The 24,180-nt window shown below is 42.4% G+C and overlaps 3 protein-coding genes across 6 annotated transcripts in view; 2 read left to right on the forward strand and 1 right to left on the reverse strand.

The window, feature by feature from the left end:
• The first annotated feature begins 1,224 nt into the window (after positions 1-1,224).
• On the forward strand, positions 1,225-9,602 carry LOC135550296 (equilibrative nucleoside transporter 2-like). Of its 3 annotated transcripts, none has more exons than XM_064980965.1 (13): positions 1,225-1,365; positions 5,580-5,627; positions 6,320-6,401; positions 6,601-6,788; positions 6,914-7,053; positions 7,220-7,354; positions 7,860-7,957; positions 8,064-8,145; positions 8,381-8,535; positions 8,628-8,733; positions 8,826-8,911; positions 9,042-9,241; positions 9,426-9,602. In XM_064980965.1, the coding sequence occupies exons 2-13, from the start codon at positions 5,596-5,598 to the stop codon at positions 9,535-9,537; spliced, it is 1,416 nt and encodes a 471-aa protein (XP_064837037.1). In that variant the 5' UTR covers positions 1,225-1,365; positions 5,580-5,595; the 3' UTR covers positions 9,538-9,602. The 3 variants fall into 3 exon arrangements, with proteins under 3 accessions (XP_064837037.1, XP_064837035.1, XP_064837036.1); XM_064980963.1 differs by lacking the exon at positions 1,225-1,365 and adding an exon at positions 4,266-4,372; XM_064980964.1 differs by lacking the exon at positions 1,225-1,365 and adding an exon at positions 4,715-4,972.
• Positions 9,603-21,238: 11,636 nt separating this feature from the next.
• On the forward strand, positions 21,239-24,084 carry zgc:165604 (uncharacterized protein LOC792578 homolog). 2 transcript variants are annotated; one of them, XM_064980968.1, is made up of 6 exons: positions 21,239-21,390; positions 22,246-22,400; positions 22,509-22,707; positions 22,882-23,037; positions 23,340-23,462; positions 23,633-24,084. In XM_064980968.1, exons 1-6 carry the CDS (start codon positions 21,327-21,329, stop codon positions 23,827-23,829), a joined length of 894 nt encoding a protein of 297 aa, XP_064837040.1. In that variant the 5' UTR covers positions 21,239-21,326; the 3' UTR covers positions 23,830-24,084. The 2 variants fall into 2 exon arrangements, with proteins under 2 accessions (XP_064837040.1, XP_064837039.1); XM_064980967.1 differs by having other exon boundaries at positions 23,340-23,674.
• Positions 23,651-24,180, reverse strand: part of LOC135550297 (pecanex-like protein 3) — a 28,490-nt gene continuing 27,960 nt past the window's right edge. Inside the window, exon 34 of the transcript XR_010457102.1 lies at positions 23,651-23,734. The gene's annotated coding sequence lies outside the window, so the exon portion shown is untranslated. The remainder of the gene's footprint in view (positions 23,735-24,180) is intronic.

A 24,180-nucleotide genomic window follows, 5' to 3' on the forward strand; every position in this document is an offset into this window, starting at 1 on the left:
AAAGATTAGAATATTATCTGCTATGAGTACAAGGTCCGATAGGAATTCAGGGAACTCAGTGAGGAACGCTGTATATGGCCCAGGAGGCCTGTAAACTGTAGCTATAAAAAGTGATTGAGTAGGCTGCATAGATTTCATGACTAGAAGCTCAAAAGACGAAAACGTCATTTTTTTTTTTTGTAAATTGAAATTTTCTATCGTAAATGTTAGCAACAGCTCCGCCTTTGCGGGATGCACGGGGGATATGGTCACTAGTGTAGCCAGGAGGTGAGGCCTCATTTAACACAGTAAATTCATCAGGCTTAAGCCATGTTTCAGTCAGGCCAATCACATCAAGATTATGATCAGTGATTAGTTAATTGACTATAGTTGCCTTTGAAGTAAGGGATCTAACATTAAGTAGCCCTATTTTGAGATGTGAGGTATCATGATCTCTTTCAATAATGACAGGAATGGAGGTGGTCTTTATCCTAGTGAGATTGCTAAGGCGAACACCGCCATGTTTAGTTTTGCCCAACCTAGGTCGAGGCACAGACACGGTCTCAATGGTGATAGCTGAGCTGACTACACTGACTGTGCTAGTGGCAGACTCCACTATGCTGGCAGGCTGGCTAACAGCTTGCTGCCTGGCCTGCACCCTATTTCATTGTGGAGCTAGAGGAGTTAGAGCCCTGTCTATGTTGGTAGATAAGATGAGAGCACCCCTCCAGCTTGGATGGAGTCCGTCAATACTCAGCAGGTCAGGCTTGGTCCTGTTTGTGGGTGAGTCCCAGAAAGAGGGCCAATTATCTACAAATTCTAACTTTTGGGAGGGGCAGAAAACAGTTTTCAACCATCGATTGAGTTGTGAGACTGCTGTAGAGCTCATCACTCCCCCTAACTGGGAGGGGGCCAGAGACAATTACTCGATGCCGACACATCTTTCTAGCTGATTTACACGCAGAAGCTATGTTGCGCTTGGGGATCTCTGACTGTTTCATGCTAACATCGTTGGTGCCGACGTGGATAACAATATCTCTATACTCTCTACACTCGCCAGTTTTAGCTTTAGCCAGCACCATCTTCAGATTAGCTTTAACGTCGGTAGCCCTGCCCCCCGGTAAACAGTGTATGATCGCTGGATGATTCGTTTTAAGTCTAATACTGCGGGTAATGGAGTCGCCAATGACTAGAGTTTTCAATTTGTCAGAGCTAATGGTGGGAAGCTTCGGCGTCTCAGACCCCGTAACGGGAGGAGTAAAGACCAGAGAAGACTCGGCCTCTGACTCCGGCTCGCTGCTTAATGGGGAAAACCGGTTGAAAGTTTCTGTCGGCTGAATGAGCGACACCGGTTGAGCGTTCCTACAGCACTTCCTTCCAGAAACGGTGAGAAAGTTGTCCGGCTGCGGGGACTGTGCCAGGGGATTTATACTACTATCTGTACTTACTGGTGGCACAGACACTGTTTCATCCTTTCCTACACTGAAATTACCCTTGCCTAACGATTGCGTCTGAAGCTGGGCTTGTAGCACAGCTATCCTCGCCGTAAGGCGAGTACAGCGACTGCAATTGGAAGGCATCATGTTAATGTTACTACTTAGGGGGGGGGGGGGGGGGATATATATATATAAACAGTAATTAAAAAGTAAAAACCGTAAAGTTGTCAGGTAGCAAAATAGGTTGGCAACAAAACGCACAGCACAGCAACTCGAAAACAAGTCTGCAAGTTGTGACCAAGTTGTGACCAAGTTGTAACATTGAGTTATTAAAGTGACAGGCTATAACACTTTGGAGGATTTAAATTCATTTGAATACATACATAAATAAACAAATGAACTGTTCTATATTCTCTTTGATTTAGTTGTTACTGCAACTCAGACAAATGACTGAATGGATGACATACTGACTGACTGAAGGATGAATTAAATGATCAAATATGCTGGAATGATGAGTTGCGTGCATCATGCATGCTCTGCACTTTATTTGACTTGTAGGGAAATAGTCCTACATTAGAGTATAATGACTTTATGACTGCAGGCCTCCAGAAGGGCATCTTCTGGAGCTGAGGGCTGCTTTTCCAAAGGCGCATGGTGCTGTGGTGCTGCATGGAGATCACAAGCTCTTCAACTGGGCAGCAGTGTCGTGATGGAGGGAATAACCTATGTGAATATTACCTAAGACCACTGCCGCAATGTTATTGTAAAGTGTGGGAATACGCTTATGCCAGACGTAGCCTCTGTTTAACCTCTCACTTGTTCATTTCAAAGTCCATATGTTCATGACCCGATTCATATGAATCATGTCAAAACATTTTCAATTCATATTAAGCCCTCCTACAGAATATGCTTTGGTAAGATTTTGAGTGATGAAATAACTAAATCAATATTTTTAGTGGCAAAGACTCCCGTGGTGATAAATAATTCAAAGATTAACCAGACATCTATTATTAGTCTATGTTTCATTATACCTGGTATATACTACTGGTTATGATTCATTATTCCTGGTATCTACTACTGGTTATGATTCATTATTCCTGGTATATACTACTGGTTATGATTCATTATTCCTGGTATATACTACTGGTTGTGATTCATTATTCCTGGTATATACTACTGGTTATGATTCATTATTCCTGGTATATACTACTGGTTATGATTCATTATTCCTGGTATATACTACTGGTTATGATTCATTATTCCTGGTATATACTACTGGTTATGATTCATTATTCCTGGTATATACTACTGGTTATGATTCATTATTCCTGGTATCTACTACTGGTTATGATTCATTATTCCTGGTATATACTACTGGTTATGATTCATTATTCCTGGTATCTACTACTGGTTATGATTCATTATTCCTGGTATATACTACTGGTTATGATTGCAGACAGAGCCCAGATAATGGGAGGGTGCAATATTGAATTTGTCATATTTTGATAAGGTGCATGCATGGGGATGTCCATGTCACCCATATGCCCATGCTGTAGATACACTTAGAGGACTGAAACTTCACTGTCGTAGGCATAATACAGCTAGTGCTATCTAGACTTGCACTGGAAAACAAATCCATTACATTAGCTACCTAAATATGATGTCAACGCAACTGAGTAATAGAGAATGGAGATGTTTAACTTGAAAACGTACAGGATACCTCTTTCCAGTTTTACTGACTTCCGTTTTTTATACTGTGTTATGCTTGTTCTCGTAGCACTCCTCTCAGGCCGTTTGGTGTCCGTTTTTTTTGTTGGTGAGATGAAACTGCCAAAACTCTGAAAGGTATTATTGTATGTCAGAAATGTAACACAAGATTTGTTCAAGCCTGAAATGATGATCAGTAATCGTAACATGTTTGTATGTTCACAGTTTAAATTTCACATTTACGTTTCATGTTTCACAGATGGCTTTTCTTACGATCCTAACGATACGTACGTTCAACCTTTTGGCAGGTATCTGGATCCATATATGTGCCTCACCCTAATAATTTGGTCCCTTTCCCCCTCATAACTTAGCCTACTGTTCTGACTTGGTGATGGAAATGTAGCCTATAGCCTGTTTTATAGAAATACGATCATCACATTTTGTAAGAGCTTTCATTGCCTGCGTACGTATATGCCTCCTTTATTTATCCTACGGTTCTGACTTGATGTACAGGGAGAATACTGTAAGAACGGCCCATGTTCTGAATTCTATTGCTGTACATTACAAAAGTGCTGAATAAATAGTTATGTTGACTTGCTCGCTCATTAATTACAGATTGCTTCTTATCCGCTCGTCGTCCCTTCATGCCATAGTTTGTACATCTCAACAGTAGTCAGTAGAAACTTTCGCTGCCAGACAAGGCTCTGCTGACAGCCATGTTTCACGCATGGCTTTTCTGATCGAACATTTTACTTATGGACTTTCTTACAATCCTAACGATATGTACGTTCAACCTTTTGGCAGGTATCTGGCTCCATAGCCCCATAGCAAACAAGAAAATTGTACCCTCTGGTTTGCTTAATATAAGGAATTTGAAATGAATTTGAAATGATTTATATTCTTACTTTTTATTTTGTATATTTTAGCAAATACATTTACTTTTGATACTTAAGTATATTTAAATCCAAATAATTTTAGACTTTTACTCAAGTAGTATTTTACTGAGTTACTTTCACTTCTACTTTAGTCATTTCCTATTAAGGTATCTTTACTTTTACTCAAGTATGACAATTGTGTACAATTCCACCCGGAACAAACTTCACAGCCAATAGGCGCTCTCAAAATTGGCGCTCCATGTACAGGAACAGGGAACACTTCGCGCTAAATTTTGAAAAGCGTTCACTTCATTGAGCGCGTTTTGTCAGCATAGCAAGGACGATACCAGCTACTAAACAATTCGACTCTAACTGGTGAGTTTAATGTTTAACATACGTTGCTTTTATTATTTTGTTGGCATTTCTTTTCGTTTGGCTGTGTTTTTTTGCATGGCGATATAACCTATGCACCGTGAAGAACAGCTCAAATAGCCTTGAGGCGCCAAACTATAGGCTACTTTTTTATTCGCTTAGAAAAAAATATGTGATCCAGAAATTAAGAAGAATTGTGCTTTATTTGTCCAATTTAATAGTGCCGCATCGGGGGCACTTCTTCTCTGATTGACTAATTTATGTCTTCACTCAGCTACTACTGCCCTGTTGCTTGAGTTTTGAATAAGATGCTGTGTTGTTGAATGTGTTGCATGTTTTAACTGTTGGAATTAATCAAATGAATAGCCCGCAAAAAAACAATGCACACAAGCCAAACATCCATTCAATTGGTTTGTATGTAAAAGAGCGACATGCGCAGCGTGCCAGCCTGTACGTAGAGCTACTGTTGTTACCTTGTTGTTCGTGTATGAGTCATCCTCAACGTGGTGTTCTACGACGAACCATCCATGGTGCCGACACCAAGGATTTAATTCAATATAATTCGATGTATCAACTACATTTTCTATTTGAAGCATAAGGCAGGTAGGTGGTGAGTGTGTGTCGACTGGTGTGGGCTACCCCAAGATGTTATAGTCCACTGGGAAGGATCTCATTTCTGATTTAGATCTAGAGCGTTATAATTATTAAGGATGTATAGGCCTGAAGTTAATGCTAATAGTATAATACACCTGTAGTAGCCGAAGTAATGGAACACGTTTTTCTCCATGCCAGTAATAAAACCGTTCATTTTGAGATGTTGTATAGGTCTAACATCCTGTATAATAATACTAATTTAATCTCAAAGTTTGCCATTGAATACTTCGTTTCAGAAGCCACGTGGAAAGCTTTTCTTTTTTACCACATGGTTCATTCAGAAAGTAGCCTTGTCTAACCCGAGATACCAGAACATGGCAGAAGACAAGGAAATGATGTTGTAGAAATGATGGTGGAAGGGGACTGGATATGGTTAACTCCTTTTAAGTTGTAGACTTTTTAGAACATGATGAAATCACCAAGAGCAAAAATATTATGTTATTTCTTGTCAAAGATGACTGATTAGGATAAAATCAGGGGGATTTGCTGTGGTTATTTGTCAACACAAAAGAGTGACACGTTCTGAAGCTATCCTCTGTCCCATGTTTGTGTACAGACTCAAGAGCATCAGGATGACTACCCAGAAGAATGCCCCTGTGGACCGGTGAGTTTACTCACTTTTCATTGGTTGAATCATCTGAGACAAAAACATGTAGGGAGCAGCTTTCACGTGCTTCTTCATTTAGTTACCATATAACGACACAGGGCGAGATCCAGATGCAGATGGTTCGAGTCTCTGATATTTATTAAAATACAAGTGTCAAGCAATCGGCAGGTCGAGGACAGGCAGAAAAGTTCGGAACTGGGAGGGCTCGAAAACAGACTAGGGCTGGTGGACTTGACAAGACAAGAGGAACTGGCAACAGACAAATAGAAGACACAGGTATAAATGCACTGGGGATAATGGGGAAGATGGGCGACACCTGGAGGGGGGTGGAGACATGCACGAAGATGGGTGAAACAGATCAGGGTGTGACATACCATATCGTTCATCTGAGCACTGGTCCATGGGAATCAGATAAGAAATTACATGATATATCAGTAATTACACAGTCAAAAAATAGAAATGACTTGTTTCTTTGGGATACATTAAGCATCACTAGGCACCATTTAGTACCAGGTAATTACCAATTGTGTAAGTAAACCATAAAATACCCATTCTTACTACATACATTCCTATGAAATACAAAGTAAATACCAGTGGAAACAGTAACCTACCTTAAAACGCAGTGCTACCAGCAGATTTAGAATTGGTTGCTACATGAGATGTGAGTGATGTCTTCCCTCCCCTAACAGACACTGTGCTGTGGCCGTCATCATCTTTATCCTGGGACTGGGGACACTGCTGCCATGGAACTTCTTCATCACCGCCACTGAGGTACCACACAGCTCCTCTACCTCATCACAACCAGACACTCACACACACACACACACATTTAGGTACCACAAACAATAAACATTTTCACTGAATATTACACTTTCAGGCAAACATACTGTCTAATATTAGTTTGCCGTATGATATGAGTAGAGGGCTTCAGCTAATGTCACCTCTGTTCTCCCATTCTTTTCTGCTGAAGTATTTCGACGACCGCCTCAAAGGGACCCCGTCAAGTTACGGAACGACCCCAGTTGCTAATGGAACAACCCCAGTTACTAATGGAACGACCCCAGTGACGAAAGACTACGAGTTTGCCAGCTTTATGACACTTCTAGCCCAGCTTCCCCTGCTCCTCTTCACCCTGGCCAACTCTTTCCTGTATCAGCGGTGAGCAACATACCACATGGTTCTAATGTGTCTTACTTTAAATTCCACACCTGTCTTCTTTTGAATGGAAGGTCTAGTTTAGTGTCGTGGTCGAACCCAACCTTCTTTTTCCTGTGTGCCGTTAGTATCAGAGAGAAGGTCCGGATTGCTGTCAGTCTGGTCTCCATCCTCTGCCTCTTCCTCCTCACGGCCATTATGGTCAAGGTGCCCATGCAGCCCGACAGCTTCTTCTCTATTACCATGGCAACTATCTGGTTCATCAACTGTGAGTTGGTTCCCGCCTGCCCTCATGTGTCTCTGGATCACGTATTATATCGTTTCGAATCAGAAGTAGTAGTATCATTGTTTTGACTATTTGTCTGATGAAAATGTGTTCCAATCAGATTTTATGTGGAAATACTCACACATCCCCTCTTCCTTCCGTTCTCTAGCTTTTGGAGCTGTGCTTCAGGGCAGTCTGTTTGGGCTGGTAGGAATGCTCCCCCCGAAGTACAGCACGTTATTCATGAGTGGTCAGGGACTGGCAGGGATCTTCGCTGCCCTGGCCAGTCTGCTCTCTATCCTCAGTGAGTACTACACTTCCCTACGCACGCCATATCACCTCACGACACACACTAACAACGAACACAATGACACCCAAGCACACTAAATCAACATGACCTCCTCCTCCTTAATATAGTAACAGGCTCACTAAATCAGGTCCTTGGCTAATGGCATTTGCTCACAATGTTATGCAAAATGCCGTACCTCTGTTTGCAAGTAAGGCACTGGGTTTTCAAACAGTAAGCTTATAGGGGCATGGGCACAGTTGTTTGAGGCTGACCGTGAACAGGCTTAAGACACACCCTACAGAACACAATCTGGCATTAGTATAACTGTAAGAGCAGGCTCAAACTGTGGTAAACGTGTGTATTATGCTTCAGCTTCACTCAACTGAATAACTGGTCACCACATCCTGTTTGGTGGGGAAACCATCTCAGCTCCGGCTGCCAGGATAGATTTGACTCTGTTTTTACGTGAACGTGTCTTTTAATTCTATTTAGTACTGAGTTTCTCTTTCTCTCCGTGTAGGTAAAACAGACAAGGCCAGTGCCGCTCTTGGCTACTTCATCACCCCCTGTGTGGCGACTCTGCTCACTTTGCTCAGCTACTTACTACTGCCACACCTGGTGAGTGGCTACACCGACCATGACAAGAGAGAAAGAGTCAGTTCTACTACTGTTGCATTGGACATTACAGAGGAATGTACTCATAAGATTTTGTGTTGGGCTCTAGGAGTTTGCCCGGTTCTACTTAGAGAAAAGTCAAAGTCACCATGGCCAACTGGCGACCCCAAACAAGCCTCTCGAAAGTGCAGGTAGGTCTATGGAATATTATATTCCATCCTTAACTAATAACAAATACATTATACCATATAGAAGAGCTATTATTACTAATAGTTAATTCATTTATGTGCAGTGACTTTCCTTAATATGTTTGTTTGTTTTCAGATATGTCTTCAAAAACGATATAATTCTTGAACCGGTTGTCATTGTCTTTATCACGGTCAAATCAGTGCAGTTGCCTGACGATTTGTTTGATTCTTTTCAAAGACAAAGAAAAAGAAGCTTTGGCCAATGGTGACCTGAATGAGTACAACAATGAACCCATAATAACAAATGGTGATTTTGAGGCCAGTGGGACCAAAGAAGCCCTGTTCATGATAAAACAGACTGACAGGTCATCTGTCCTGGCAGTCTTCAAAAAGGTGCCGTGTTCCGGATCCCACTGTCATTCCAATCTCCATTCAAATCAACGTTTTCTCAAACATTTCTCTCACACTTTGTTCCTGTTGTACAGGTTTGGGTGATGGCCCTCTGTGTGACATGTGTGCTGGCTGTCACACTGTCGGTTTTCCCCGCTGTCACAGTAAAAGTGAAGAGTGTGTATGGAAACAAGGAGTGGGGTGAGCAAACAGTTGGGAGAACAACACATAATTGCCTAGTACTATAATGTCCAGTTGGGGTTGGACATCTGCCTTACATCTGTATGTTTCAGACCGATACTTTCTCTGCGTCTGCTGCTTCATCGTCTTTAACGTCATGGACCTGATTGGCCGCAGTGTCACCTCTATGGTTCAGTGGGTGAGTCTGACATTTCTGCCCTCTTGTCTGTCTGTCTTTACTACCAATAACTGCATTCAATTGCTGCTCCAATGCCTCAGAGTATGTTTCTCTGCCTAATAGGGTCTCTCTGTCTTTATCTGTCCCACAGCCCTCAAAGAAAAGCCGTCTGTTCCCTGTGCTCGTGGTGTCCCGCGTGGTCTTCATCCCTCTCATCATGCTGTGTAATACTGACAACCATCGGTACCTGCCAGTCCTGTTCTCCCACGACGTTGCCTTCGTTGCCATCATGACATTATTTGCCGTGTCCAATGGATACTTAATCTGTCTCTGCATGTCCTACGCACCTCAGTGAGTCACAAAGTTGATATCTTCCCAGAATCTATTCAACACTTTTTGTCAGGTTGTTCCATTAACCGTTTTTTTTGTTTTGCTTAATGCAACATGTTATTACACTGCGGTAACAATCGGTGCAGTTTGCAACGTGTTCCCCAGTATCTGGAGCTGTCCACCTGATCCCTGTTCTCTTTCCCAGGCTGGTGAGGTCTAAAGACTGTGAGACAGCAGGTGCCTTGATGACCTTCTTCCTGGCTCTGGGTCTGTCTCTAGGGGCAGCCCTCTCCTTCCTGCTGAGGAACCTGCTTTAGGGAACACTACCTTCTACATACAGTGGGGCAAAAAAGTATTTAGTCAGCCACCAATTGTGCAAGTTCTCCCACTTAAAAAGATGAGAGAGGCCTGTAATTTTCATCATAGGTACACTTCAACTATGACAGACAAAATGAGAAAAAAAAACAGAAAATCACATTGTTGGATTTTTTATGAATTTATTTGCAAATTATGATGGAAAATAAGTATTTGGTCACCTACAAACAAGCAAGATGTCTGGCTCTCACAGACCTGTAACTTCTTCTTTAAGAGGCTCCTCTGTCCTCCACTCGTTACCTGTATTAATGGCACCTGTTTGAACTTATCAGTATAAAAGACACCTGTCCACAACCTCAAAGAGTCACACTCCAAACTCCACTATGGCCAAGACCAAAGAGCTGTCAAAGGACACCAGAAACAGAATTGTAGACCTGCACCAGGCTGGGAAGACTGAATCTGCAATAGGTAAGCAGCTTGGTTTGAAGAAATCAACTGTGGGAGCAATTATTAGGTAATGGAAGACATACAAGACCACTGATAATCTCCCTCGATCTGGGGCTCCACGCAAGATCTCACCCCGTGGGATCAAAATGATCACAAGCACGGTGAGCAAAAATCCCAGAACCACACGGGGGGACCTAGTGAATGATCTGCAGAGAGCTGAGACCAAAGTAACAAAGCCTACCATCAGTAACACACTACGCCGCCAGGGACTCAAATCCTGCAGTGCCAGACGTGTCCCCCTGCTTAAGCCAGTACATGTCCAGGCCCGTCTGAAGTTTGCTAGAGAGCATTTGGATGATCCAGAAGAAGATTGGGAGAATGTCATATGGTCAGATGAAACCAAAATATAACTTTTTGGTGAAAACTCAACCTGTCTTGTTTGGAGGACAAAGAATGCTGAGTTGCATCCAAAGAACACCATACCTACTGTGAAGCATGGGAGTGGAAACATCATGCTTTGGGGCTGTTTGTCTGCCAAGGAACCAGGACGACTGATCCGTGTAAAGGAAAGAATGAATGGGGCCATGTATCGTGAGATTTTAGTGAAAACCTCCTTCCATCAGCAAGGGCATTGAAGATGAAACATGGCTGGGTCTTTCAGCATGACAATGATCTCAAACACACCGCCCGGGCAATGAAGGAGTGGCTTCATAAGAAGCATTTCAAGGTCCTGGAGTGGCCTCGCTCGTCTCGAGATCACAACCCCATAGAAAATCTTTGGAGGGAGTTGAAAGTCAGTGTTGCCCAGCAACAGCCCCAAAACATCACTGCTCTAGAGGAGATCTGCATGGAGGAATGGGCCAAAATACCAGCAACAGTGTGTGAAAACCTCGTGAAGACTTACAGAAAACGTTTGACCTCTGTCATTGCCAACAAAGGGTATATAACAAAGTATTGAGATAAACTTTTGTTATTGACCAAATACTTATTTTCCACCATAATTTGCAAATAAATTCATAAAAAATCCGACAATGTGATTTTCTGGATTTTTTTTTCTAATTTTGTCTGTCATAGTTGAAGTGTACCTATGATGAAAATTACAGGCCTCTGTCATCTTTTTAAGTGGGATAACTTGCACAATTGGTGGCTGACTAAATACTTTTTTACCCCACTGTACCGCTCTAACCAAAGTAAGTCTGGTGACACTCTAATACAAAGAGACTGCTATCCTGAACCTAAATGGGATATTCTTCTGTCCTCATAGGAGAACCCTTTGAAGAAGCCTTTTTGATTCCAGGCAGAACCATGTAGAACCCTCGGTGAAAAGAAAAGGGTTCTACCTGGAGCCGGAAAGGGTTCTCCTATGGGGACAGCCAAATAACCCTTTTGGAACTATTTTTTCTAAGAGTGTATTTATGTGTTACTCGCTGAATAGAAATGGGATATACACATATTAATTAATGCCAAAGAAAACGTACAGTACCAGTCAAAAGTTTGGACAAACTTATTAATTCCAAGGTTTTTCTTTATTTTGACTATTTTCTACATTGTAGAATAATAGTGAAGACATCAAAACTATGAAATAACACATATGGAATGATGTAGTAACCAAAACATTTATTTTATATTTGAGATAGTAGCCACCCTTTGCCATGATGACAGCTATGGACACTCTTAGCATTCTCTCAACCAGCTTCATGAGGTAGTCACCTGGAATGCATTTCAATTAACAGGTGTGCCATGTTAAAAGTTAATTTGTGTAATGTATTTCCTTAATTGCGTTTGAGACAATCAGTTGTGTTGTGACAAGGTAGGGGTGGTATACAGAAGATAGCCCTATTTAGTAAAAGATCAAATCCAGATTAATTTTGAGACTGACCGTTGCCTGTTTCATGCGAATAAGAACCTTACAAATTCTTAGAAACGGACAAAGTGTTTTGCTTTGTTACAGTTGAATTGGTTGGTGAACATATAGGAATTAAAGTGCTGCATCAGACCTGGCCTCCACAATCACCCGCCCTCAACCCAGTTGAGATGCTTTGGGATGAGTTGGAACCACAGAGTGAAGGAAAAGCACCCAACAAGTGCTCAGCATATGTGGGAACTCCTTCAAGACTGTTGAAAAAGCATTCCTCATGAAGCTGGTTAAGAGAATGCCAAGAGTGTGCAATGTTGTCATCAAGGCAAAGGGTGGCTACTTTGAAGAATGTAAAATATTAAATATATTTTTGATTTGTTTAACACTTTTTTGGTTATTACATGATTCCATATGTGTTATTTCATAGTTGTGATGTCTTCACTATTATTCTACAATGTAGAAAATAGTACAAAAATAAAGAAAACCCCTTGAGTAGGTGTGTCCAAACTTTTGACTGGTACTGTATATGTATATTTAAAATTATTGCACACTGACCTACATTGCCCTAAAACATGTGGAAGTCAATCTAACTATGCAATGTGGGATACTGTCAGTGGTGTCCCAGCCACTGGTGTAACATTTTTTAATAGATACCTTGTTCTATTTTGGAGTTATTTAAGATTTTAAGTATTTTACCATTGTATTTCTTTTTATTACAGTTGTTATATTGTTTTTATACTGTATTGTGATTTTTTACATTTTTTTTACTATCTTATTGCATTTTATTTTATTTGACTGCATTTATAAACAATAATTCAGCTTTCATGGAGACAAATTAAAAACTTTTCCAGAAAGACAAAGAAGTTTCTACCTCTATCTCTCTACCATGTCTGTTAGCTAATGCAAGCAGCTGGGGGTACAATTATAGTAGCTATTATCAAACCCCATTAGCTCTTGTCCTAGAAGCCATTCCATTCTTGTCCTTACAGAGGAGGAGAGGACAGTGAATTTATTTAAAAAATATATATATTTCACCTTTATTTAACCAGGTAAGCTAGTTGAGAACAAGTTCTCTTTTACAACTGCGACCTGGCCAAGATAAAGCAAAGCAGTGCAACACAAACAACAACACAGAGTTACACATGGAATAAATAAGCATACAGTCAATAACACAATAGAAAAAAAGAACGTATATACAGTGTGTGCAAATGGCGTGAGGAGGTAAGGCAATAAATAGGCCATAGTAGCGAAGTAATTACAATTTAGCAGATTAACACTGGAGTGATAGATGAGCAGATGATGATGTGCAAGTAGTGATACTGGTATGCAAATGAGCAGAAAATTAAATATAAACAATATGGGGATGAGGTAGGTAGATTGGGTGGGCTATTTACAGATGGACTATGTACAGCTGCAGCGATCGGTTAGCTGCTCAGACATCAGCGATTTTTGCAATTTGTTCCAGTCACTGGCAGCAGAGAACTGGAAGGAAAGGCGGCCAAGGAGGTGTTGGCTTTGGGGATGATCAGTAAGATATACCTGCTGGAGTGTGTGCTATGGGTGGGTGATATTATGACCAGTGAGCTGAGATAAGGCGGAGCTTTACCTAGCATAGACTTATAGATGACCTGGAGCCAGTGGGTCTGGCGGCGAATATGTAGCGAGGGCCAGCCGACTAGAGCATACAGGTCGCAGTGGTGGGTGGTATAAGGGGCTTTGGTAACAAAAGGGATGGCACTGTGATAGACTGCATCCAGTTTGCTGAGTAGAGTATTTGAAGCTATTTTGTAGATGACATTGCCGAAGTCAAGGATCGGTAGGATAGTCAGTTTTACTAGGATAAGTTTGGCAGCATGAGTGAAGGAGGCTTTGTTGTGAAATAGATACGCAATTCTAGATTTGACTTTGAATTGGAGATGTTTGATATGAGTCTGGAAGGAGAGTTTACAGTCTAGCCAGACACCTAGGTATTTGTTGTCCATATATTCTAGGTCAGAACTGTCCAGATAGTGATGCTAGTCTGGCAGGCAGTGCGGGAAGCGAACGGTTGAAAATGCATGCATTTGGTTTTACTAGCGTTTAAGAGCAGTTGGAGGCCACGGAAGGAGTGTTGTATGGCATTGAAGCTCGTTTGGAGGTTAGTTAACACAGTGTCCAAAAGAAGGGCCAGATGTATAAAGAATGGTGTCGTCTGCGTAGAGGTGGATCAGGGAATCACCCGCAGCAAGAGCGACATCGATGATATATACAGAGAAAAGAGTCGGCCTGAGAATTGAACTCTCTGGTACCCCCATAGAGACTGCCAGAGGTCCGGACAACAGGCCCTCCGATTTGACACTGAACTCTGCGAAGTAGTTGGTGAACCAGTCATTTGAGAAACCAAGGCTATTGAGTCTGCCGATAAGAATACTCTGATTGACCGAGTCCAAAGCCTTGGCCAGGTCGATGAAGATGGCTGCACAGTACTGTCTTTTATCAATGGCGGTTATGATATTTAATTTTTTTTAACCTTTATTTAACAAGGCAAGTCAGTTAAGAACAAATTCTTATTTTCAATGATAGCCTAGGAACAGTGGGTTAACTGCCTGTTCAGGGACAGAACGGCAGATTTGTACCTTGTCAGCTCGGGGATTTGAACTTGAAACCTTCCGGTTACTAGTCCAATGCTCTAACCACTAGGCTACCCTGCCGCCCATTTAGTACCTTGAGCGTGGCTGAGGTGCACCCATAACCAGCTCAGAAACCGGATTGCACAGCGGAGAAGGCATGGTGGGATTCGAAATGGTTAGTGATCTGTTTATTAACTTGGCTTTCGAAGACTTTAGAAAGGCAGGGCAGGATGGATATAGGTCTATAACAGTTTGGGTCTAGAGTGTCACCTCCTTTCAAGAGGGGGATGACTGCGGCAGCTTTCCAATCTTTAGGGATCTCGGATGATACGAAAGAGAGGTTGAACAAACTGGTAATAGGGGTTGCAACAATGGAGGAGGATAGTTTTAGAAAGAGAGGGTCCAGATTGTCTAGCCCAGCTGATTTGTACGGGTCCAGGTTTTGCAGCTCTTTCAGAACATCTGCTATCTGGATTTGGGTGAAGGAGAAGCTGGGGTGGCTCGGGCAAGTAGCTGCGGGGGGTGCGGAGCTGTTGGCCGGGTTTGTGGTAGCCAGGAGGGAAGCATGGCCAGCCATAGAGAAATGCTAACTGAAATGTTTGATTATCATGGATTCATCAGTGGTGACCGTGTTACCTAACCTAGCCTAGAGTGCAGTGGGCAGCTGGGACGAGGTGCTCTTATTCTCCATGGACTTTACAGTGTCCCAAAACTTTTTGGAGATAGAGCTACAGGATGCAAATTTCTGTTAGCCTTTGCTTTCCTGACTGACTGCGTGTTTTGGTTCCTGACTTCCTTGAACAGTTGCATATCTTAGTTGCATATCAACAGTGTGACTTCTCAAAGAATGCACTGATATAAGATGGTAGAGAGATGCAACATACAATTTGAATGTGATCAAACACTTGTAATTTAATACACTAGTAAAAACATGTCTTTGTCAGGGTTCGTCCCTCAGAGGAGTCTGCAAGCTCCTCATGGAGATCTGTATCAGTGCCCTCCTAGGCTTCCTCTGTGGCCTCCAGCTGTAAACGCTGGCCCTGTTCCCGGAGCATAGCCTTGCTCCACAGCAGAGCTTCGTCCAGCCCAGCCCGCTCCAGGATCAGGGAGAAACGCTTGTCTGCCTCTCTCCGGGTCTGTGGACAGGACACAACACAAATACCCTATGATGTTATCCCCACTTCCGGAGATCAGGCCCTCCCTTTGTGGAGGGAGGCATAGCCGCGAGAAGTAGTTTGGGGGGGATGCTTGCCTGCGCTACAGACAGCTATATCGGTCAGCTAATACAGGACTAATAAAGGCATAGTGCGCTACTTTTGTGAAGATGTTATTTTTTATTAATATATATTTTATTATGATGATTTTTCAGGGGGCTACTTCCCGCTGCTATGGTTGTAGGCACCCGACCTTAGAAGTACTTCACTGTGGCTGAATAGTGTGTTAGGAGGTAAAGGAGGGATATCAGCTGAGTTGCAACTCTACGCTAAACTCTGACCTGCCAGTGGCGCTGGAGCAGCAGTGGTCTATTGTTCACTCTCTCCATCATGTCTGCCAGCTCAGATTGATACTCAGCACTACGCAGAATCATCTCCTTCCTAAGTTACACAAAGGGAGGGCTGAGTAGTAATATTCTGAGAGCTCCCCTCCATGGTCTTAAGAGGTATACCTGTAGTTCTGTTGTTGCCGCTGTGCCCTGGCAGTACTACGCTGTTTCTGGGCATTGAGCCACTTGGCCACTTCTTTCTGAAGACTACAGCCAGCTTCTGACTTCTGCTGCTCTGCTCTCAGTCTCTTCTCTCTCGTTACTAGTCTCTTCCTGTAAACAGCAGAATATGTATTCATGAGTCTAAATAGAAACCTGCCACAGTTTAAAAAAAACAACAACATTTGCATCAAATTAAGAACTGAAATTCAGTATACTCTGCACATACTTCGCAGCCTCCTCTCGTAGCAGTGCAGACTTGGTAAGTCTTTGTGAGCTGGCCAGAATTCTAGCTAGCTCCCACTTCACCACGGGGCATGGGTCCTTCTTGCCATGCTTTTGAGTTTCCTTAGACGTACTGACAGTCTGATCCCCTCCAGCGTTCAGCTGGAAACTAAAAGGCTGTGGCACAGTGGAATGCATTCCCTGTCTGACACTCCTGAGACGGTCCTCAAACCTGTGGTGCAACCTCCCAAAGTCGGGTATAGTCCGGTTGATAACGGGTTGGAAAGTGAGCTTCTTCTCCACTCTCGTTGGAGGGGGATGACGAGTAGCCAGCTGGGCACATCTTTTCAGTATGTCCTTATAGGAGCGGACAGGAACTGAACTCTCCGGCTTTGGTCCCTCGTCTCCCTCCTTGGCTGCTGTTCCATCTCCATCACCCTTAGCAACAGCCATCCTCTTGGCAGAACCATGTGCAACCTTTGACCCCAAGTTAAAGGGCTGTTGCATGACCAGCATGAGATCTCTCCGTTTCTCATAGAGAACCTTTCTCTGCCTCTCACACTCCTCTACGATCTTATCATACAAGGGCAACTGGTTGCTCTTGGGAACAGGGTTCGCTTTGAATCGAGGCAGCGTGGCTGTGGGCTTGTTGGCAGTCTCCTCCCAGGCCTTTCTAAGCTTCTGCCCCTCGCTCTCCTCACGCAGGGTCATCTTGAAAGGCTGCGGCACGGTCACTTTGGGTAGGCATCTCTTATCTTCCTTCAGTTTGGGTGTGATGATCTTTGGTTGGGGACCTTGGGGTTGGGGTTTTGGGTTGTAGTCATCTATGGAGAAGCCCTCCCACATCCACGAAGGAACATCTCTCGCAGGTAGCAGAGTCCCTGTAAACCCTTCATCCATGTCCTCCTCATTCTCACATGTCACCGAGGTCGCTGACTCTTTGTGCCCCTTTTCATTGCCGTTCCTTACTCCTTCCTCACTAGAGATGATGGAAATGAAATACATTGCAGTGTTGTTGGCTGAGTCACACCTAAATAGCCCACAGTTTACACAAGTTCAGCTCACCTAAATAAGTTGCAGAAGACACATCAATCGTGATTCATACATGTAATCATGGTGATCACGGGACACCTTTCTCACCATTTACTGTCCAAGGGTGTGGTGACAATTTCAACTGTAATGCACTTCAAAGGTATGTAGACAGGCTGAAAAAAACAACAACATGAGAGCTCTGAAACCTTGGAAGAAAGTATGGGCTCTATTCATTCCGTAGCACTGAATATCTGCTTTTTAGCGCGATTGACAATTAAAGGCAATGGTCCCGCATTCGCAGAGACTGCATTCATGGTACACGCTGCACATGTCGGCTCAATCAGAAATTACGGATCTACAGTAATACGCATTGGATTCATCCCATAGTTTTCCATGCATTAAAGTTGATTTATTATTGATCCAGTTGCCTGGTTACATTTTCTCTCTTTGTCCCTCTATTTCTCTAATTCACTGTATCAGACAATTGATAGCCAGATGAATTAATTAATAATGTGGACCTGCCATTTATGCCAATTAGTTAAACGAAGTCGACATGGAGTTGGTGGTGGGCACTGCGCTCCAACTGCCCAAGCGGCCTACCTTCAAACAGCTCCAATCAACAAAGCTGCGTGTCTTCAAAGTCACAAAATGCGATGTGTTAGGCTTTACATTTTGAGGCCCTGCGCATTGATTACACTTCTGGTTAACTGGCGAATTTATACAACCATTTAAGATGACCGAATTACGATGTGCGCCCCACATTTTTTACAAAATTATTCCCAGAACAGAGGCCACTTCTTATGACCCCATTCTCCCGTTTGGAACAAGAATTCTGAGAAATAGAACACACGGAACACCGCCTGTTATTAATTTAAGAACTCGTTGTGTCACAAGGGACACACGATTTAATTGCTTTTTAGCTATCACATAATTTATACCACTACAAGAGAATTCTACAGTGAAATCGAAAATATCCGTGAAAGCCTCCAGTCAATGGTGAAAGCATTGGACTTTTTCCAATTTGCATCAAATGTCAATTAATGTCTTCTGCCCCTAATCTGTTTGTCTGCTTATGTTACAAGGCCTTCAGAAATTATTCATATCCCTTGACTTATTCCACAGTTTGTTGTGTTACAGCCTGACTTCAAAATGTTAATAATCTACATTACACACAATCCCATCTACACACAATACCCCATAATGACAAAGTGAAACCATGTTTTTAGATTTTTTAATTGAATATCTCATTTACATAATTATTCACACATCTGGGTACATTTTAAAATCACCTTTGGCAGCTATTACAGCAGTACCCCTTTCTGTCTTCTGCCCATTATTCTTCGAGCTCTGTCAAATTGCGTTTGATCATTGATACCAACCATTTTCAAGTATTGCCATCGATTTTCAAGCGGATTTAAGTCAAAATTGTAACTCGGACACATTCGCTGTCTTCTTGGTATAAGCGACTCCGGTGTAGATTTGACCTGCTGAAAGTTTAATTAATCTCCCAGTTTCTGGTGGAAAGCAGACTGAAAAACTGTTAGAGGAATTCTAAATTCCTATATGTTTTGTAGCCAAAACCAAAATCACATTATCTATTTCAGGATAATTTTACATGAAATAGATCGAGACCCGTCTTAAAAACAAGTTCAGCATTTATTCTCGAATAGTACTGACCCAAAATACAAAGAACATTACATTTTAAGGAGAACATAAAATGACATCAGTTTCTCACACTTTCTCCGATCCACACAATAGCGCAGTGTCTTCAGTTCTGGAGACCGTCTTCTACTCCCCTCATAGAACAAACATTCCAATCTGTCTAAAATATATAATTTATTCTCCACTAATGGAACATCAAACAAACATTCTTATCTGTCTGGAAGGATATCTGCCCTCCTTCTCCCTTTTGCGAAGTACAGACAATTAATTTGTTTTACCTACATTTTCGGTCCTAGTTTAACCAAGAACCCACACATTTCATACCATAACATAATAGTATTAAAACTTAATGGTTCTAAAAGAAATGTATACATAATTAATCATTTCAACTATAATTTCCTCCAACAAGAACTTATCCTGAAAAACTCCCCAGTCCTTTACAAGCATACCTATTACATGATGCAGCCACCATAATGCTTGAAACTATGGAAAGTGGTACACAGTAATGTGTTGTATTGGATTTGCTCCAAACATAACACTTTGTATTACTTTAGTGCCTTGTTGCAAACAGGATAATACACATCACTGCATCCTGTCTCAAAAGGTTGGCTGGTTCTCATTAAAGTCCCGTAGATCACTTCATTACTCCCTTTTTATTTACAAAGCTCTATTATACAACCTTCCCGACTTAACGAACTTCATTGTTAAAGTATAAAAACATGAGATACCAGACCCATTCACAGGGTTGGTTAACCCTTGAGATTCCTTAGGTCTCCACCGAACTAGGTAAATCCGTTTTTAGTTTTAACGCTCAACATTTTTGGAATCACATACAAAATTCATTACGTTTGGATACCATGGTGCTTCTAGGGCAGTTGAAAACCCTGATGATAAATGAGTTCACCAAGTTGTGCAATTGTTTTAAATTGACTTTAATCGTTTTGTTAATGATGCCTGTGATGTTCTAATGTAATGTACTTATTGTATCTTGTTTTTTCATTTGATTTATTTTATGTCCTCAGGGCACCATTGAAAATGAGACACTGGCCTTCCCGAATGAAATAAAAATGAATAGATGTTTTGGAATATTTGCATTATGTACAGGCTTCCTTCTTTTCACTCTGTCAATTAGGGTAGTATTGTGGAGTAACTACAATGTTGTTGATCCAGCCTTAGTTTTCACCCATCACAGCCATTAAACTGTAACTGTTTTAATGTCACCATTGTCCTTATGGTGAAATCCCTGAGCAGTTTCCTTCCTCTCCGGCAACTGAGTTAGGAAGGACGCATCTATCTTTGTAGTGACTGAGTGTATTGATACACCATCCAAAATGTAATTAATAACTTCACCATGCTCAAAGGGATATTCAATGTCTGCTTTTTGTATTTTTACCCATCTACCAGTAATGTAGGTGCCCTTCTTTCCGAAGCATTGGAGAACCTCCCTGGTCTTTGTGGTTGAATCTGTGTTTGAGAGTCACTGCTCAACTGAAGAACCTTACAGATAATTGCAAGTGTCCAGTACAGAGATGAGGTAGTCATACATGTTTTTTAAACACTATTATTGTTTTTATGTCAATATGACTTTTTAAGTAACGTTTTACTGAGTCAAAACGTTTTCGTTTTTAATTCATTTGTAAAAAAAATTGAAAATTAGAATTCCTCTTTGACATTGGTGTGTAGTCCAGTGACAAAATAAATCGCAATTTGATCCATTTTAAATTCAGGCTGTAACACACAAAATGTGGAAAAAGTCAACGGGTGTGAATACTTTCTGAAGACAATACATGTATTTGGTCGTCTACGTCATTGCGGTTCTGTGCGACTCGGTTGGAAGAGCATGATGTTAGCATTGCTAGGCTTGTGGCTTCAATTCCCAGGAACACCCAAATGTAAAATGTATGCCCATAACGAAGTTGCTTTTGATAGAAGTTTCTGCTAAATGGCATATGTGCTATTTCTCTCGACTGAAAATGGTAGCCTAAGGAATTGTGGTTGTAAATATGTTTTTAGACACATTTTTATTTATTTATTTATGTGTGTGTGTGTGTGAGAGTATGAGAGTGAGAGAGAGAGAGAGAGAAAGAGAGAGAGAGTGAAAGAGAGAGATGGGGGGGGGGGGGGTGTTCGCTCAATAGATTAATTATGTTTGCCCGGTCAATGCCTCCACATTTGTAACGAGCAGAAGGGTGGGCTACTGCTACTGATACTGCTGTTATGTGATGGACAGAGAGTAGGCAACATTTCTTCTTAGATATGGGCTGCGCTGGAGGGTGGCTGCTCCAGGCTGTGTGTCTGCTGTCTACCCTTCTGGATTATGGTGAGTTGAGCAAAATATAGATAATATACCTCATTATAGGGAGATTATTTTGTTTACCAGTAGCCTGTCTGCCAAAAAGATTGCAGTGTATGATGTCATCTCAGCAGCATATTATTTTGCTACAGAGATGATCCATTATCATTTGAAACTATGGATTTTAAATGTTTTATATGATTACATGATGGTAATTGTTTTTTTGTTGAAAAAAATGTACGGTATCTAATTGACAAGAACGAACTCCTGGTAATAAAAAAAAACTGAAATAGACGATATAGCCTGCTTCTGAAGATGGGAGGTATTTGATATGGCTGAGTTAGACAAATCTAAATGTATATAAAAAAAATATTGATATATATATATATATCTCAATAGGGGTTTTCACTGCATAGAGAATATGGCTCTATTGTTCTATCTCTGCCTCTCAGTGATGAGCCGTGTTTGGCTGCTTGGCCTGAGCTGTCAGCTGTAATTAGTTCCCAATGTCCATGCTAGTTTCCCACACACATACAAAGGGCCCGGGGGATGCCTCAGTAGTGGGGAAGGACACATTATTACAGTAATGAGAGCAGGGGAGGGAGGGAGGCCCAGGCCAGGGTCAGGAGCATGCATGGGTCAAACCATTTGAAGCATTGTTGATAGAAACACAAGGAATGGTATTTGTTGTGTCATTAGTTCGTTTTTAGTTCATCGCTACACCACCAAAAACCCAATAAATACTAATGTGTGCCGTTCACACTGCTGTATTACCTTGTATTCACCATAGGACACCTCGTATATGTGAGAGGAATTTGAATAGTGGAATGTACCTGCCTTGCCCATTGATAGGTGTTGCCCTAAGCTCCATCCCCTGTGCAGGTGCGGTGAGGGTAACCATGAGACTCTCCAATCTGGAGATGGTTCAGGGGGACTCGGTGACCCTGCCCTGCTCCTTCTTCACCATGAGTCCCCTGTCCAGACTCAACATCATCTGGACCCTGGCACCCTTCTCTGACCCAGACTCCCCCACACAGGTCTAGTTTGTATCCCCATTAGTAGATACGGTGATGGTGTTGAAACGTTCTGCTTGGCACGTCAGAAATGTCTCAGTATGCCGATTTGTGTCCCCCACTGTCCCTCAGGTGATAGTGTTTGATCATGGCCAGGTGATCGAGAACCCCTCCCTGACAGGCAGGGTGGGTTTCCTAGGCATCCCCTGGAGTGCTGACATCATCCTCAACAACACACGCATCTCAGATGCTGGCACCTACCGCTGCATGGTGAGCAACCCCCCAGAGACTGGAGACCCTGGTATAGGGGAACTGGCCCTTAACGTCCTGGGTAGGTGGTTCACATACTAAATCACTATAACCATGTCGTATTACTCCCTGAACGCAATTCTCAACGATAACCGCATCTCATTCGGTGTGTGATTTAACATCGAGTCAGCATGCTGTACGTTGAGTTCTGAGTTACTTTGACAATCTGTACCCGATATGTGGTTTGTTCTTTCAGCACCACCCTCGCTGCCCCTGTGCCTGTGGGATGGGGTCACTGATACAGGGGGGAGCGTTGCCCTGTCCTGCATGGTGGCTGAGGGGGTGCCCACTCCCGAGATGCGGTGGGATAAATTGGAACCAGAGGAAATCTCACTACCCATCAACATGGACGGTAAGAGCAGCCATTCTCTAACTAACCCATGACTAGAACCCGAGAGACATTAACAACATGCTGCAGGTGCAGTGGAGCTTGTCTAATGGTAACCTCGTTCCCAGGCTCAATTGCTGCCGCATAGAGAGCCGGCTGGAGGACGAGATTAATCTAACGATCACTTCAGCTACAGCAATCAGAAAAAAAGTGTGCCATTCACACCATTGTGATGGGTTTAATTTTTATTTCAGGACTAAAAACAGTATTGTTGTAAATGCAAACTAATGTTTGTGTCCTGTAACTTCTGTTGTTCCCCATGTCAGGGGACCTATCAGGCTCTGTCCAGATAGTCAACATCTCGTCCCAGAACTCTGGGCTGTACCGCTGCTCCGTCACCAACCTCCTGGGGACCCAGAACTGTTACGTCAACCTGTCTATCTACAGCCGTGAGTCCCTCCCTGGTCTTCAGTTCTCACTCACTCTACCCCACCACCAATACTTGTCAATCATATCATACACAAGGGTTTTGAAAATGTTGACGAAACAAGTCGGCGTTACTTTAACTGTGTTGGAAGTGCTGAGTTTAGAATCTGAGTACCGCGCTCCCTCTCGGCAGCTCCAGCCAGCTCCCCAGGGATCCTCCAGGGGGTGTTGTTGACCCTGTCCATGGCCCTGGTGCTGTTGGCCCTGCTGGTGCTGGTACTGTGGCTTCATCGCTCTGGCCAGAAGAGAAAGTGGACGGAGGGAAAGGAAGAGGAGTGTTATAACGAGATAAGATACACTCCCTCTCTGATCAAACGCTCCTTTGTTTGATCCCTCCATCCAAGGAAGACAAAAACACCTGGATGCCTTCTACAAAAAAAAAAAAAAAAAGATTCAACTCACACTCTACAACTCATTCAACTGAACATTTGTTTCATAAAATGTGTTAAGAATGAGTGTGCATTCCATTGGAGAATGAAGAGAGTTACCTAACCGTGCCCTGCAGATAGACATTGGTTCCCACTATTGAAATATTTCTCCCATAGAATACTTGATAAACTAACTTTTTTTGCTAATAAAATGTTTGACTGGAATATGCTCTGGTTTCTGTTCAAGACCGGTGTTCTGAATCAATATTCAAATGATGATAACATTGCCTGACAAAGGCTGATAGAGAAAATA

The sequence above is a fragment of the Oncorhynchus masou genome, chromosome 12 (assembly GCF_036934945.1).
Source record: "Oncorhynchus masou masou isolate Uvic2021 chromosome 12, UVic_Omas_1.1, whole genome shotgun sequence".
Taxonomy (NCBI): domain Eukaryota; kingdom Metazoa; phylum Chordata; class Actinopteri; order Salmoniformes; family Salmonidae; genus Oncorhynchus; species Oncorhynchus masou.

Coding starts and splice junctions, on each gene's coding strand:
- zgc:165604 (XM_064980967.1), top strand. CDS start 21,327: ATGGGCTGCGCTGGAGGGTGGCTGCTCCAGGCTGTGTGTCTGCTGTCT. Junction 21,391..22,245: donor GTCTACCCTTCTGGATTATG/GTGAGTTGAGCA, acceptor TCCCCTGTGCAG/GTGCGGTGAGGGTAACCATG. Junction 22,401..22,508: donor ACCCAGACTCCCCCACACAG/GTCTAGTTTGTA, acceptor ACTGTCCCTCAG/GTGATAGTGTTTGATCATGG.
- LOC135550296 (XM_064980965.1), top strand. CDS start 5,596: ATGACTACCCAGAAGAATGCCCCTGTGGACCG. Junction 7,355..7,859: donor CAGTCTGCTCTCTATCCTCA/GTGAGTACTACA, acceptor CTCTCCGTGTAG/GTAAAACAGACAAGGCCAGT. Junction 7,958..8,063: donor ACTTACTACTGCCACACCTG/GTGAGTGGCTAC, acceptor GTTGGGCTCTAG/GAGTTTGCCCGGTTCTACTT.